Source organism: Polypterus senegalus, chromosome 18 (genome assembly GCF_016835505.1).
Source record: "Polypterus senegalus isolate Bchr_013 chromosome 18, ASM1683550v1, whole genome shotgun sequence".
Lineage (NCBI taxonomy): Eukaryota > Metazoa > Chordata > Cladistia > Polypteriformes > Polypteridae > Polypterus > Polypterus senegalus.
The window spans coordinates 42,517,648-42,532,617 of NC_053171.1; the positions used below are offsets into that span (position 1 = coordinate 42,517,648).

Here is a 14,970-nt window from a genome sequence, read left to right on the forward strand (position 1 = left end):
CCTTTCTGCTGGTGTTGGCTGGAATTAAAGAACCTGTCCTGGATGGGACGCCGGACTATTCCAAAACACGCCCAATATGCAGTCAGCGTTAGCTGACAGTCCCCGGTTATCTTAATTTTTGGAATATGGAAGGAAAGCCAGGGTACCAAGAAACCAATTCGCAAAGACACAGGAAGGAAGTGCACCAGGCAGCGCCAAGCACTGTGTCACTCACTGATAAACGTAATAGGCCAACAAGTAACGGTAACGGGTGACCGACCATACTAATGCTAACAGTAGAAAGTAAGGTCGCGTGCATTAGTGGATATATTGCATACTGTACATTAGTTCTAACTGCCAAAAGTCAGTATTCAAAAATTTTAAACAAAAAACGTAATATTTTTATTAAACATCTCTCGAGTTGTTGCAATTAGCTTTACAGAGCCTGAACTCATAGAATTTCAGCATTAAAATATTAATTTGCTTAATTTATTGTTCACGTATTCATTTATCATGCGAGAGGAGGGGTAGTTATATGGGGGGGTCTGGAAATTTTTGTAAATAGTACAAACAGAGTAAATCAGTTTTACGGACTTTAAAACATTTTATTTTAAATTCCTCACAAATGTCATTTCCTACTGCAAAATAAACAATTCGTTAACAGATTTTCCCCCTAGCACAGCTGTAAGCAGACGTTTAGATAAGCAATTGTACTGTCAGGGTGAGGAGGAAGAAAAACTGGTGTGCCTCAAAAAGTCTTCTTGTAGTTCAACGTACCTTTAGCGCCCTCTTGTGGTTACTTCGATAAACCCGACGCAAATGTAGCGAAGCATCTTGAGTCGAAGTAGAGCTCTGGAGCTCCGTCCGCAGCTGGAGTCTATTGGCTTGAGTCACTTCAGGTCCTTCAGCGGAGGCTGGTGCGAGATGGCATTGCCGGTATCCAATGGGAGCAAAATGGCAGTGACATTGGATTATTATTGATTGGAAAATATAAAGCACCCCAATGTCAGTGTACTTCTTGTACTGTACTCTTTGTAATAATAGTAATACTTTTATGTATATATCACCTTTATCTCCAAGCTACATTTGGCCGATTCAACCAGGTTTTAAATGTGAATGAACAGATGGACGTTCTGCTTTATAAAGTGAACAGAAAAAAAAAAATCTTCCTACTTACCCTGTCATTTCTCTGTTCTCAGGAGACTCATCTATAATAGAAGCTTGAAAACTTATTGGATGCTGACTTTCAGCTCACCAGGTATGCACGTGTGTCACCTTCATTGAGCTTTTCTTAAAAATAAATAAATACAGTAGCTGGCAGCAGGAAGAAGTGTTGGGGTACCACCCTGGTAATCCAGTTTAATTGAACAAAAATTAAAGGATAAAAACAGGTACTTAAACACACAACTGAAAAGGCACTGACTTAAGGTCGGTCACACAGTCCCTTTCTCTCGTATGTGTCTCTTGCTCTTAGTGCTCTCAGATCCAGGTCTGCAAAAAGACACCACGATTTTGTGCCATCGCTTTATATGAGGCTGGGGGAGGGGGAGGAGGGTATTGTTCCAGATGTCCCAGTTGGAAAAGAATGCTCTGACTGGGCATCTTCTCTGGGTTGTGGAGAAAGGACAGGGTACTGTTAGTGACAGTGCCCCCTCTCGTCCCAGAATGGTATTGCTTACCTCAGTTGAGCTATCTGGGGACTCCCAGATACGCATGCATCAAAGCATATATGTTATATTGTATGAAAATATACATTAGTTAACATACAAAAGTTAACATTATACAAAGTTATTGTCTCTTTTACCTGCATTTTTATCATTCTTTAATTTAATATTGTTTATTTTTATCAGTGTGCTGCTGCTGTATGTGAATTTCCCCTTGGGATTAATAAAGTATCTATCTATCTATCTATCTATCTATCTATCTCAAATATACTATATGTGTATATAATATAACATGCAGTATATTTGTATATACTATATGTACATATAATACAAATTGCAAAAATTTCAGGCAGTCCTGAAAAAATGCAGTAAACATATTTGGTGCTACCACCCTTTGCCAATTCTCTTAGTTCCACTGTTATGCAGTTTCTGAAGGCCCTCACATGGCCAGTTGTTCCAAGCCTCTTGTTCACTTGCTCCACAGTTTCACTTCACTTTTACTTGTAATCTTAGATAGGCTCAATGATCTTCTTTTTAGAGGTTGATGACAGCCATTATCATCTGTCATCCTCTTTTTACTGATGACAGTTTTTATGATTTGGCCATGTGTTTGGGGTCATCACCAATCGCACGCCTCAATGATGGTAATTCATTATGGATAAGAATCTGCCTGGATTTCACAGCAGTGACAGAGCCATCATCTTTAACCAGATCATCAGCTCTGTTTGCAGTAATGCAGCCACCAGCCTGCAGGGACCCTCCAGTGGGCTTCACAGTTGGCTGCAGATATTCATTCATACATGTACTGTTATCCAGCCATTTAGTGGACAAACTGCCCTTCTGTTCATATTTTGACTCATCCGCCCAGTACACCTCACAGCGATTTTTCTGCGCCCCAATCCTTATGTTTTTGTGTGTAGGCATGTTGTTTGATTTAATTTTCACCTCAGAGGAATGGCTTTTTGGTCACAGTGTAATCTCTCTCTCTATCTCTCTCTCTCTCTCTATATATATATATATATAGTAATAAATACATTTCATGCAAACATTAGAAAGTGCAAAACAGTCATATGTCAATGCCCTTTCCATTTACACTATCAGAAACGAAAACAAACTACATATACAATATAATGAAAATGTTCATGACCAGGCCCAGATAGAACACATCCTTTAACAATGTCATGTTACATGTTTGTCATTTATGTGAATGGACGTCTTCTGTCACAGCCTGGCTCAAACATTTGCTTTAAGCAGGTAGGGGTGGACATTGACTTGTTTTTGAAAAATATGATCTTGTATTGTAAATCTAAAAAGTGTTTAAACATTTCAACATTTTTAAAACATGTTACATCAGTCTTAAAAGTCAAGGATAATTCTGAGTGTGACCTGGAGAAGAGACATTCATTTGTCAATGTCAGAAGGACCCTATCTTTTTCCTTTGAATCTTGCCGCTCTCAGTGACGACACTTTTGTTCACTCTCCCTCCCTACCTCCTGCCTTTAGGTCTGCCATTCATCTGCTCTGCACATCCATATCGAGGGTACTTGTCTCGTGCTGAGCTCTCCTTCCTGCACCCTCTGAGGTACTTTTCTCCTGTCTCTTAAAGTTTTTCTCTCCTTCTTTTCCTTATCTTTGTATTCTTCTCTTATGTTTATTTGATGTCCCATTCATTCATCCTTTGCAGGTCTTTGCATTACTGGGATTTTGGGATCACTTTGTCTTAGGTGGTGACTTCTCATTGTTGTCAATTATCATAATGTTTATTACTGGATATGGAAGGAAATGAAGTATTGTGTGCTCTCTGTTGCAGGGACAACATTGGTAAGGCTTTTTAGACAATAAAGACGTGAATGAGCTCTGCATGTACAGAAAAGCTTAAACTGTATAAACTGTTTTCCCGGTATTTAAGTAAATTAAAGTACCAAAGGGATTCTCCAGATTGATGCCATTAGTGAACCGTTTTTTGGTTTCCATAAGAGCCATCTACATGAAGGTTCTAGAAAAAACCTTGATTTATTTAGATCCATTTTCTTGCTCAATAAATAACCAGCTGATAACAGATTTGTGAAATACCAATGAGTCTGTGATTTTAAAAGGATGCTTACTGCAGCACACAGTCCATGTTCAGATTTTCTCAATCTGTTGGGTCCTGCTAGGTAGATTACTATTAATTAAAGATTTCTGTGTTTTCTCGAGATCCCAGCAGGTCAATGGAATCAGTGTATGCTAGTCAGTACCTAAGGGGGTGGGGGGTTTTGGGTCCCATTACCCAAGGAATTTCAGCAGCTTCTTATCTTGACATTCAACTAAAATGATTTAATACACAAAAGGTAACATGCTTTTTTAGACTATGCTTAATGTTTCTGTGTAGTCACCTAAACTTCCACTGATGATAAACAACATATTTTTTAAAGCCGTCCCGTTTGATCTCCACAGACACAGAGATCTCCTCATCTATTCTGCCACCACAGTAATGTCCCTACATATCCTTCTTGACTTTAACAAAAAGGGAGGCAGTCACATTGTGTCAGGTTTGGACAGTACTGGTGAGGATCAGGTTCCCTTCTGCTCCCATTGCAAATAAAGGTTTTTGGCCTCAATTTGAAAGCTACAACTATGTGACCACAGAAATAATTGAATACCTGCTACAAATGAGTCATTATTTTTGAGTAAACTCACTCTTACAAATAAAGGCAGCAACGTAGTTCTTGCAGGGTGATGACTTAATTGAACTATGTTTGGCTCCCAAAACAACCATCCACATGAAAGTTCCTTTATTTATTTAGATCCATAACAGGCTTCATAAATAATCATAAAAATATGATAACAGATATGTGACATACCAGTGGGTTTCTGATTTTAAAAGGACTCTGACTGCAGTAACACGGACCAAATTAAGGTTTTCTTGATCTGTCAGTAAACTACTAGGTAGCCGACATACATTAATGATTTCTGTTTTGTCCATTTTTTTTAGAATAATTTCAAAGCCCAAAGATCTAATTAAATATACAAAGAACCATTTCCTAAATGAAATGGTTGCTTGTGGAGGAATTGTTCAATGAGGAAACACACAACCCAGTAAAGTGTGATCTGACCTGTCAAAATGATTTGTACGAGAGTGATTTTTCCTGCAGGACAGTTTGGACTTTTAATGATCGGCAGTTTTAAATAACCGGAACTCCACCACGTCTTCTATCTCACGACTCTTCGCTACTGATGTCCTCTTTCTTATTACAGTCGTTGAAGTTGTGCCCTCTCGTCCGAGTTTCTCGTTCCGCTGACGTCACAGTCCGAGTGCGTTGCCTGGATACGAAGAGGCGTCTATCGAAGCGCGACTGCAAGGAAGAAGCGCAAAGTTTTTGCAAATGGCTAATGAAGTCACTAGCGCACCCCTAGACATGGTGAGTTCATCGCTGCGAGAATGCCTCTCTAGCCCTTCATAATTTAAATTAATGTATCCAGTCCAGTTTCAAATTACTTTTTGGGGTCACAGTAGCTGTAGGTGAATTCCGTCAATGTGAATGGTGGTTCTCGTTCAGACGGATGACTTCTAATTATTCCCTTGTGTTTTATAGGCTAACATGGGGCTTAACGGGGCTGAGTTATTTTGGCCTCACGATCTTGCCTTACCTTTTAATACAGCCCATGACGTGCAGTAGTTAAGTAGCATTTATTAAAAGACTATGAAGTAAACAATTCACCTAAATTAAATAAGCTAAATAATCGATTATTTAAAGGTAGTCATCGTGATCCTTCAGCCCACGTCTCGGTTGATGGCAATGATAAGCAGTGCCTGAGACGAGCTTACCCCGCAGTTCTAAATTCTGGACACGTTTCTTTGGACCTGCAATACATTATAGCATAAATAATACTTATTTAACCATGTATTTAATAATAATAATAATAAAAAAATTACCCGTGCATCAGTACCTCATGACATAATATTCAGTTCAGTTTAACTTTATTTTGTATAGGGTATTCAGAACACTGCAACAAACCTAATACAAATTAGATGATGTTTATTAATGGAACTAAAATTAGATTAAACACATAGTCAGGCAGGGACATTTCTACGTGATTAAACAATTTGTGACAAGTCCATTAATATAAAATCTGAGATATGGTCAGTTGACAACATTGAACAGTAAATACGGGAAGAAAACACTGCAGTATTCCTGCAGTAAATAAACCTCCGGTGGACCATAAAATATATCGCAGATGAATCATCAACGCATGGTCATGCTTCCAAAATGTCGCCCACCAAGTCACTAAATTTGATTAAAGTGAAAAGTGTAGCTGAACACAAATGAACTGGTGATGAGCTGCTTCATTATTCTTTTCTTGAACAAAACCTTTTTAATAATAAGTCATTTTCTTCATGATTTACAAGGTATTCTTTTAAAATGGCAGGCAGGTTGCAGCTGACATAGCTATCTATATTGGCTGTAATAGAAGAGGGAGCCTGTTGTCTTATTATAAAGATAAGAAAAATGTGATGGGCAACAAGCTTAGGGATGAAATAGATATACGGCCCTGATTGAGTTTAATACGAATAATAAATGGGCTCTCTATTTGTCCAGCCCTATCCATACATGTGTCGTTTTTCTGAACCTGCTGTACCTATTTCAGTAGAGGTGTCCAGAGGGCCCACCAGAATTTAAAGTTCCTTATTACCCTAACACACATCTTTAGAATGTGAGAGAAAACTGGAACCCTGTAGAAAAACAAATGAAAAGAGACATAAAATGAGCAGGCAAGCTGCACACAGAGACAGAGACGCCGCGCTGACCACTCCACCATTAGTCCACTCTGTCAGTAGTTCTGAATTACCAAACCTAAGGTCAAGTCTGGAGAGTGGAGACTTCAGTATCTCTTGCTGCTCTCTGTGTGCCAAGATCACTAACATCTTTGTAAAACAAAAATAAAGGTGACACTGATATTTCTTCTGAGATTTTCCTTTTCTTCAGTGTACAAGCATGCCAGATTAGTTTTAAATTAATTTAAATTATTTTTTATGTAATAATAAATGTTATTTTAAACATTATTATCTTGTTATAATGCGTTATATTTGTGCTTCTATTGAAATAAAAGATTGGACCAGTCGTTCCTGGACGCTGGAACTGGAATGAAGATACACGCTCTCTGGAATTCTTTAGGTAATTATAACATTTTACAATGTAAAAAAGTAAATTGCAGCATAAAGAAAAATGTAATCTGTTTGAAAGTAAAATCATGTGAACTACAGAAGTATGGTGGAACAGTTCAGATAAAATCAATTAAATAAATTAATACGTAAATAAATAAAAGTACTGTGAAATGTGACAATAACAAAAAAGAACATCAAATGAGAACATAAATAAATACATGTGTCACAAAATGCCATTTATTTATTTTATTTTGTCCATAACATTTCTCCAAGAGCAACATGAAATATGGCTTGAATTTAAAACTGTCACTTTCACTCATCTGCCCCAGGCCCTGTGCCTAAGGGGCCTCCGCTTTTGAGGTCCACGTGTCCCATTTGAGCAGATTTGTCAAGTTATCCATCCATCCATTTTCTAACCCGCTGAATCTGAATACAGGGTCACGGGGGTCTGCTGGAGCCAATCCCAGCCAACACAGGGCACAAGGCAGGAACCAATCCTGAGCAGGGTGCCAACCCACTGCAGTTGTCAAGTTATATTCTCCAGTTATATTTTGATAATGTCCGCTTGTTATCTTGCAAAAATTTAGCTAAATACTGTAATGAGAAAATCCGGTGTATGTTAACATTATTTTTATTAAATTCGTGCACAAGTTTATACAGTCCACACATACCGGTAACAGTGTTTGACATAACCGGGGTCATTCAGCTTTAGGCCCCGCACACTGTTTGCTGTCTGTTTGCACTATTATGTTTCTGCCTTAGTTTTTCTTGTTTTATTCAATTGTTTTGAATAAATCTTCAAATATAAGTAATTTGCTTTGTTTTGTTTGGATTAAAGGGTTTTAAAGTTTTCCTTCTCTTCATAACGTAATATTTTGTGACTTTGCACTTTACAGAAGGCCTGAAGTCTGCTTCTTGAGTTCTGGGATTGGCTGCCTGGGGTGTGTGAAGGCCATTGGGCTCAGACCTAAAATAAGGGCAGATATCACCTTTTGTGGGGGTTTCATGGTGACCTACAGCAATTTGTTTTGCTTCTTTGTGGCAGGATAACTGAACTAATAGGAGTTCACAAAAAAATATTACATAAACAAAAAAAAAAAAAGAAAGGAAACTAAAACCAGTGACTGGACCCTGGGTAAACCATGGCGAATGCTACATGCTGAGCACTGCTTCCTCACAGCTCCAGAGCCTGGCCCAGTCCCTGTCGGTGTGGACGACACTCATTCTCCTAGGGTTTCTGTGGGTTCGTCTTCTGGTTCTGTATTTTCCTCCCACAGACATAGACATGCAGTTTAGGCTCAGTGGTGACCCTATGGGGAAAAAAACCACCAGTGTGACTGAGTGGGGTGTGAATATATACGTGTACATCTGTCCTGAAAGGGTCTCTGACTTCCACTAAATGCTGATGTCCCCTGTAACACTGAAGTGGAGGAACAGGAACATAAAATAGATGCATAAAAATATGACAAAGGAAAACAAAGGCTGTGAAAATGGAAGGATTGCTGGTTCAACATCTTACATTGAATATTTAGAGTCTAGCTGTTAAAAGTGTCTCAAAAGTAGAAACTGCTGTCTTGGTTTCAATCAAAATATAAGAATGAGCTCTTTTGAAATGTTCCTGATTGCAAAGATTTATTTATTTTTTAATTTCCAAGTCATATCTGATACCTACATGTTCTTAAAGCAACATATGAATTTCCCCTTGGGATTAATAAAGTATCTATCTATCTATCTATCTATCTATCTATCTATCTATCTATCTATCATTATCAAAATTTTCCTATTAACAGATTGGCACATTTGTAGTTTCAGCTCATCAGTAGAATCTAAAGATAAAAGAAAGAAGAGCAACAAAACTATCAATTTTCAGGACTTTGGCAGCAAGCATTCAGACAGGTAAACAACATTTCCAGCTTGTATTTGCTTTATTTTGATGTATTAAATAGTTTATATCTACAAACTTTGTTACCTTATATAGTGCCTTTTGCAGAATGTAGCATCAGTAAAGTATTCAGTGACAAAGTAATAAATGTAAGCATCTGGGGTTATTTGGAAATGTTCAGTTTTATTTGGTGTTGGCCCTATTTGGTTTGGATCATTTTTAAACCAGAAGGTTAGGTAAAGTGTTTATTGCTGTTTAATTTTAGTCCCATCTGAATACTCATGTCAGTAGCTTTTTGTGGAGTGTAAGTTCACACCTCAGTAAAGATTATGGAGTGTCTTACCTTCTGTAAAAACTTTGTTAAATTTAATACTAGTCCCATGTGAATCGACTTGTTGGTAAAAGTACATCATTTCCCCTGGGGTTTTACAAGTTTTTGTGGAAAAACCTGACCTTTTCCGCACTCTGTGTTACCCACATTGATCACTTCACACCCAAAGCAGTCCCTATTCTTTCATTTCAGGTATTTGGTATGTTCTCCACATTTTGTCCAAAAGACTCCTTAAAAGAAAGGATATTTCTCACACAACTCTTTAAATATGCCCTGTCAAACTTGGAGGTTATGAACCATTTGCTCAGACTGGTGCCACTGGGCACCCCAAACCAAGATGAGGCACAGAGTTTCAGCACTGCTGCAGTCACAGTTTTTCCTTACCCTGGTTGGCGCCATTCTTTCTTTTCTAGTTACGTCACTACAATGCACATGGCTGTTTTGAGTTAATGACATTGTGTTACCATAGAATTCATGCCTATCTCTGTAATTTTTCTAGGTGTATCTTATCCTGTGCGAATCCTGATAAAAATTACTGACACAATGTGTTAACAGGGACTTTACTGACATACTTCTGAAAGCTCATCTCACCCACATAGGACATATACACAGGGAATGGCAAGTGAAAACAAAGACCTAGGGATTATGATTTTCCGGTTTCCTTTCTGTACACCTAAGATTCTATTCATTTATATTGTAAGTTTGTTTATTTTTGTACGTCCATTTCATTTATTGTGCATGTCACCATTTTCAGCTTTTTTTTTCACATGATAATAGGATAATGCCATGTTTAAACATCATTTCTTGGGCAGTATTTAAAATAGTGGCATAAGTCCTGACATCCAGTGTTGTTGATTGTCAAAATGAAACCTTTTTGTTTTACACGTAATTACAATTTTATGCTCCTTTTTGAGTGTTGGTCAACATTTTGGCTTTGGCATTTTGTTATATTTGTTTATTTATGCTCAGACCACATTTCTACTACTGTATATTCTTGGTCCTTACAATACTTTTCAGTATTTTCCTATGTGTGTGAGACATCTGTCAAGTCTTCCATGGTACATGATAGTCGGCCAACTTTTGAACCATCACCCAGGACCTTCTTGTTGTTTGTAGTTCACTTGACCTTTTATGTGATTTTTCTGATGTGCTTGAACAGGAGTCTGACATTTATTTAGCCTTTTATACAACTACTAAGACAGATGCTATATTTTAATGAGGAAAGCATAGCAAAACACTTTATGTGCAATAACTACATACCTCTAAATGACACCAAAGCTAAATGTTTCTTTCACGCTGTCAGTTATATTTCATTACTTTCAGGAGGGGCTTTGGGATGGAGGTAATTATGAAACGCACTATATAAGGAGAACTCAACAGTAAAGTACCAAAAGTATTTTAAGGTTGAGTCTTGTGAATATATTTAAAACATTATAAATGGATTACTGTTTCATTTGCATAGTGCATAATAAAGAATTCTACATACTACCTTTTAAAAGATACAGATGTGAAATATTCATGTGTTTCCAAAGGTTATGATATGTTGGGTTTTAACTTATGATCCAGGCTTATTAAAAATACAACTGGTTGATTCATTTTATGCACAAAAAAAAAAAAAAACCTGTCACTGTGTTGAAAACAGTCAAAGCACATCTTGAAGCATCAACAGATTTGTTTACTGAAATACAATCTAAATAACTTTTTTGGTCATGTCAGTGTTGCTTTATTGTCATTTATCAATAAATATTTTATGTTTTGTTTGTAAATGGTTTTGCAACAGATTGCCATCTGCCCCGGCTAGAGGCGCCAATGATGCAAAGACCACTGCAGATAAAAAAAAAAATCAGAAAGCCGAATCAGGTTCACCAAAGCCTGCTCTGAAACAGGGCCACCATGAGAGAGTCACCCTGGAAGATGTTAAAGGTAGGCTTGCAGGATTTTATATGTCCCAGGACGAGCAAAAGTCAAAAATGCTGTTCACCCAGTTAGCCATTCCTGTTTTATAGCTGTGGCTCTTGGCTTGCTGAAAGAAAATGAAAACCAGACTATCGCCTCCTGGTTTATGGCTTTAATAAGGTGGGTATACAGTAAATAAATACAACTCTCGTAGAAATATATAATGTATACATATTTATAAGAGAGTTAACTTTGTTGAGTGTAACTTCAAAGCCTTACAATATTTACATACTTCTGACATATCACCTGTATCCACATATTTGATCTCTATTCGCCTTTTCGTTATTTCTCCCAAGTAATAATTTCTCTTTGTTTGCGCTAATGCGATGTTTACTTTCTTTGTTTTGACACTTTAGTTTTTTCTGCTTTCATATTCTGTATCTTGCTCTGCATGTGTATCGCGCCTACATTTTGTTTTGAGGCTTTTGTATTTCCAGTTTTCATTATCTCTAACCTGCTCTGCATGTATTTGGCCCCTTGTTTTTTTAACCTCTTTATGACGTTTTAGTTTGTTTTCTACTCTTTGTCTTCTGTTTCTGACTTTGCTTTGTTCTGCTTTTTTTCAATGACACTTGGTCCGTGGTGATTATTTTCCATTTCTTCAAGTAATAATATCAATTTGTTTGTGCTACTGTGATCTTTGCTTTCTTTTTTTTGATACTTTCTAATTTTCCTGCTTTCATATTCTTTAACTTTCTCTGCATTTGTATTGCACCAACGTTTTTTTGAGCCTTTTGAATTCCCCTGCTTTCATAAAATCTAACCTGCTCTGCATGTGTATAGCGCCAATGTTTTTGAATGTCTTTATGAAGTTCTACTTTGTTTTTTACTCTTTGTCTTTTAATTCTGAGCCTGATTGGACCTACTTTTTTTTTCAATTCCACTTGTTCTGGGCTGATTACCTTATTTTCTGAATTTGCAACTAGATTATTCTTTTTCTTTTTTGCATTTTTTTCTCTCCTATGCTTTTAAGACTCGTTTCTCCACACTGTTCCTACTTCTTCGCTTAGTCACCAATGTTTCATCTATAACGTATTGTCCTTATACATTTTATATGCGCTGAGAGCCCTGGATTTGCATGTGCTCAAAGTCTTTACATGACTGAGTGTTTTTCTGCCTGTGGTCTTATTTGATATCGGTTGTAAGTAGGGCGTATCTTGCAAGAATCTCATGTTCTACGTCCTGGGTCAATCTCTTGGCAGAAAGTCTCATGTTTAAGGTCCCCGCAAGATGCTCCGTGGCCAACCTCTTTTATCTCGTAGGTCTTTTAAGTGTCTCAGGCTTTTAAATTATCAGCTCGCAGTGCGACAAGCAGAACATGCAGCTCGGCAGCAGCAAGCCAGCAGCTAATCCGACTGCATCTCCTTAGCGTGCGTTCAGCCCCCCATTCACAATGTGAGTGGCAAAGATGCAAAGTGGCTGGCGCGTAATGTGCCCCAGAGGGGGGGCAAGCAAAGCAAGCAGGGGGCAAAGCATCCTAGTATATATATCTTCTGCTATATAATAAAACACTAAGGTCTGTGCCCAGTCCCTCTGAGCAGTGTGATTGGTCAGTTAGGCTGTGGTGATGTGACAAAAGAGGCAAACAAAAAGGGGTAAAGGTGTATGAGGCACCCTGAGATGGCAAATATAAAATCAGACAGGAGGTGAGAAAGGTGCCTTCAAAATAATGACATAGTCTGACAAACAGGCTTTACAGGAATGCACTCAAGAGATGGTGTGCCAGTCAAGAGATGTTAGTAAAGGTGTAACGGTCACCTCCAAAGACTGAAAAGTATATAAAACAGAACAGGGGGTGAGGAAGGTGCCTTGAAAATAATGAGAGAGTTTTTGAAGCTGGCTTTGCAAGAACATGCTTGAGGAAAGGAGCACTAGTGAAGAATCAATCAGACACATGAGAATACAGAGGAAAAATGCGCAAAACATAGCAAATATTTTGAATGATTCTATTATCTGTTTTTGACGGGTGATGTAGCTAGCTATATAGGTGTATATTATATATATGTATATACTCTATATATATATATATATATATATATATATATATATATATATATATATATATATATATATATATATATATATATATATATATATATATATATAGTATGTATATGGCTGGCCAGTCGTTCTGGCCAATACCCCCAGGCCGCCAGATGGAGCCTTCCCTGCAGCATGGAGGTGCCCAGAATGCCAGCAGGGAATTATGGACAATGGAGTTTTTATCCACCGCCCTGCTGGATACCACAGGGGCCACTAGAAGGCGCTGCAGGGAGGAACAAAGATTGTTTTCCCTACAACCCGGAAGTGCTTCCTAGTCATATGGAGAGAAGAAATGACGTGCTTCCGGATGGAAAAAAAAGAGTTTTTTATCTGACCTGGAAGTGTTACTAGTCACATGGACAAAGTGAGAAACACTTCCGGGTCAAGGACTATAAAAAGGACTGTGGGAGATTCCAGGGTTGAGCCGAGTTGGGTTGCAGGGTGACAATACATCAGGGAGAGGAGGATTATTGATTATTGTGGATTTATTGAGTATTGTATGAGTATTGTGGAGTGTAGGGTGCTTTGTGCATTTATTAATTATAATAAAGTCAACTTTTGGACTTATATCTGGTATCTGGTGTCTGGTCTAAGGGTTCAAAGGGATGACAGCGCCCCCTATCTGTCACTATATATATATATATATATATATATATATATATATATATATATATATATATATATATATATATATATATATACACACATACATACATACATACATATATATATATATACAGTGGGTACGGAAAGTATTCAGACCCCCTTCAATTTTTCACTCTTTGTTATATTGCAGCCATTTGCTAAAATCATTTAAATTAATTTTTTTCCTCATTAATGTACACACAGCACCCCATATTGATAGACAAAAAAAAAGAATTTTTGATTATTAAAAAAGAAAAACTGAAATATCACATGGTCCTAAGTATTCAGACCCTTTGCACAGTATTTAGTAGAAGCACCCTTTTGAGCTAATACAGCCATGAGTCTTCTTGGGAAAGATGCAACAAGTTTTTCACACCTGGATTTGGGGATCCTCTGCCATTCCTCTTTGCAGATCCTCTCCAGTTCTGTCAAGTTGGATGGTAAACGTTGGTGGACTGACATTTTTAGGTCTCTCCAAAGATGCTCAATTGGGTTTAAGTCAGGGCTCTGGCTGGGCCATTCAAGAACAGTCACAGAGTTGTTGTGAAGCCACTCCTTCGTTATTTTAGCTGTGTGCTTAGGGTCATTGTCTTGTTGGAAGGTAAACCTTCGGCCCAGTCTGAGGTCCTTAGCACTCTGGAGAAGGTTTTTGTCCAGGATATCCCTGTACTTGGCCGCATTCATCTTTCCCTTGATTGCAACCAGTCGTCCTGTCCCTGCAGCTGAAAAACACCCCCACTGCATGATGCTGCCACTGCCATGCTTCACTGTGGGGACTGTATTAGAGAAGTGATGAGCAGTGCCTGGTCTCCACACAACTGAGGAGAGGCAAAACACATGACAGCCTGCATGGAGTTTTCTAAAAGACACCGGAAGGACTCTGAGATGGTGAGAAATAAGACTCTCTGGTCTGATTAAACCAAGATAGAACTTTTTGGCCTTAATTCTTAGCGGTATGTGTGGAGACAACCAGGCACTGCTCATCACTTGTCCAATACAGTCAATTATATATACTAATAAAAGGCAAAGCCCTCACTGACTCACTCACTCACTGACTGACTGACTCACTGACTCATCACTAATTTTCTAACTTCCCGTGTAGGTAGAAGGCTGAAATTTGGCAGGCTCATTCCTTACAGCTTACTTACAAAAGTTGGGCAGGTTTCATTTTGAAATTCTACGCGTAATAGTCATAACTGGAACCTATTTTTTTGTCCATATACTATAATAGACTTCTGCTCGATGCCTGTGGGAGGCGGAGTTACGCCTCCCACGTAATTTAGTGCCTGCCCATATAAGGCCGTCTGTCAGCTGCAATCCAATA

General features: G+C 38.0%; 1 protein-coding gene across 1 annotated transcript in view; it reads left to right on the top strand.

The window, feature by feature from the left end:
* Positions 1-1,197: 1,197 nt before the first annotated feature.
* The window catches only part of LOC120518965 (protein phosphatase 1 regulatory subunit 36), a 35,154-nt gene continuing 21,381 nt past the window's right edge, over positions 1,198-14,970 (top strand). The window contains exons 1-6 of the mRNA XM_039742008.1: positions 1,198-1,237; positions 4,881-5,044; positions 6,735-6,799; positions 8,596-8,685; positions 10,783-10,925; positions 11,009-11,078. Coding sequence (XP_039597942.1) covers positions 5,009-5,044; positions 6,735-6,799; positions 8,596-8,685; positions 10,783-10,925; positions 11,009-11,078 — 404 coding nt within the window. The 5' untranslated portion in view covers positions 1,198-1,237; positions 4,881-5,008. The remainder of the gene's footprint in view (positions 1,238-4,880; positions 5,045-6,734; positions 6,800-8,595; positions 8,686-10,782; positions 10,926-11,008; positions 11,079-14,970) is intronic.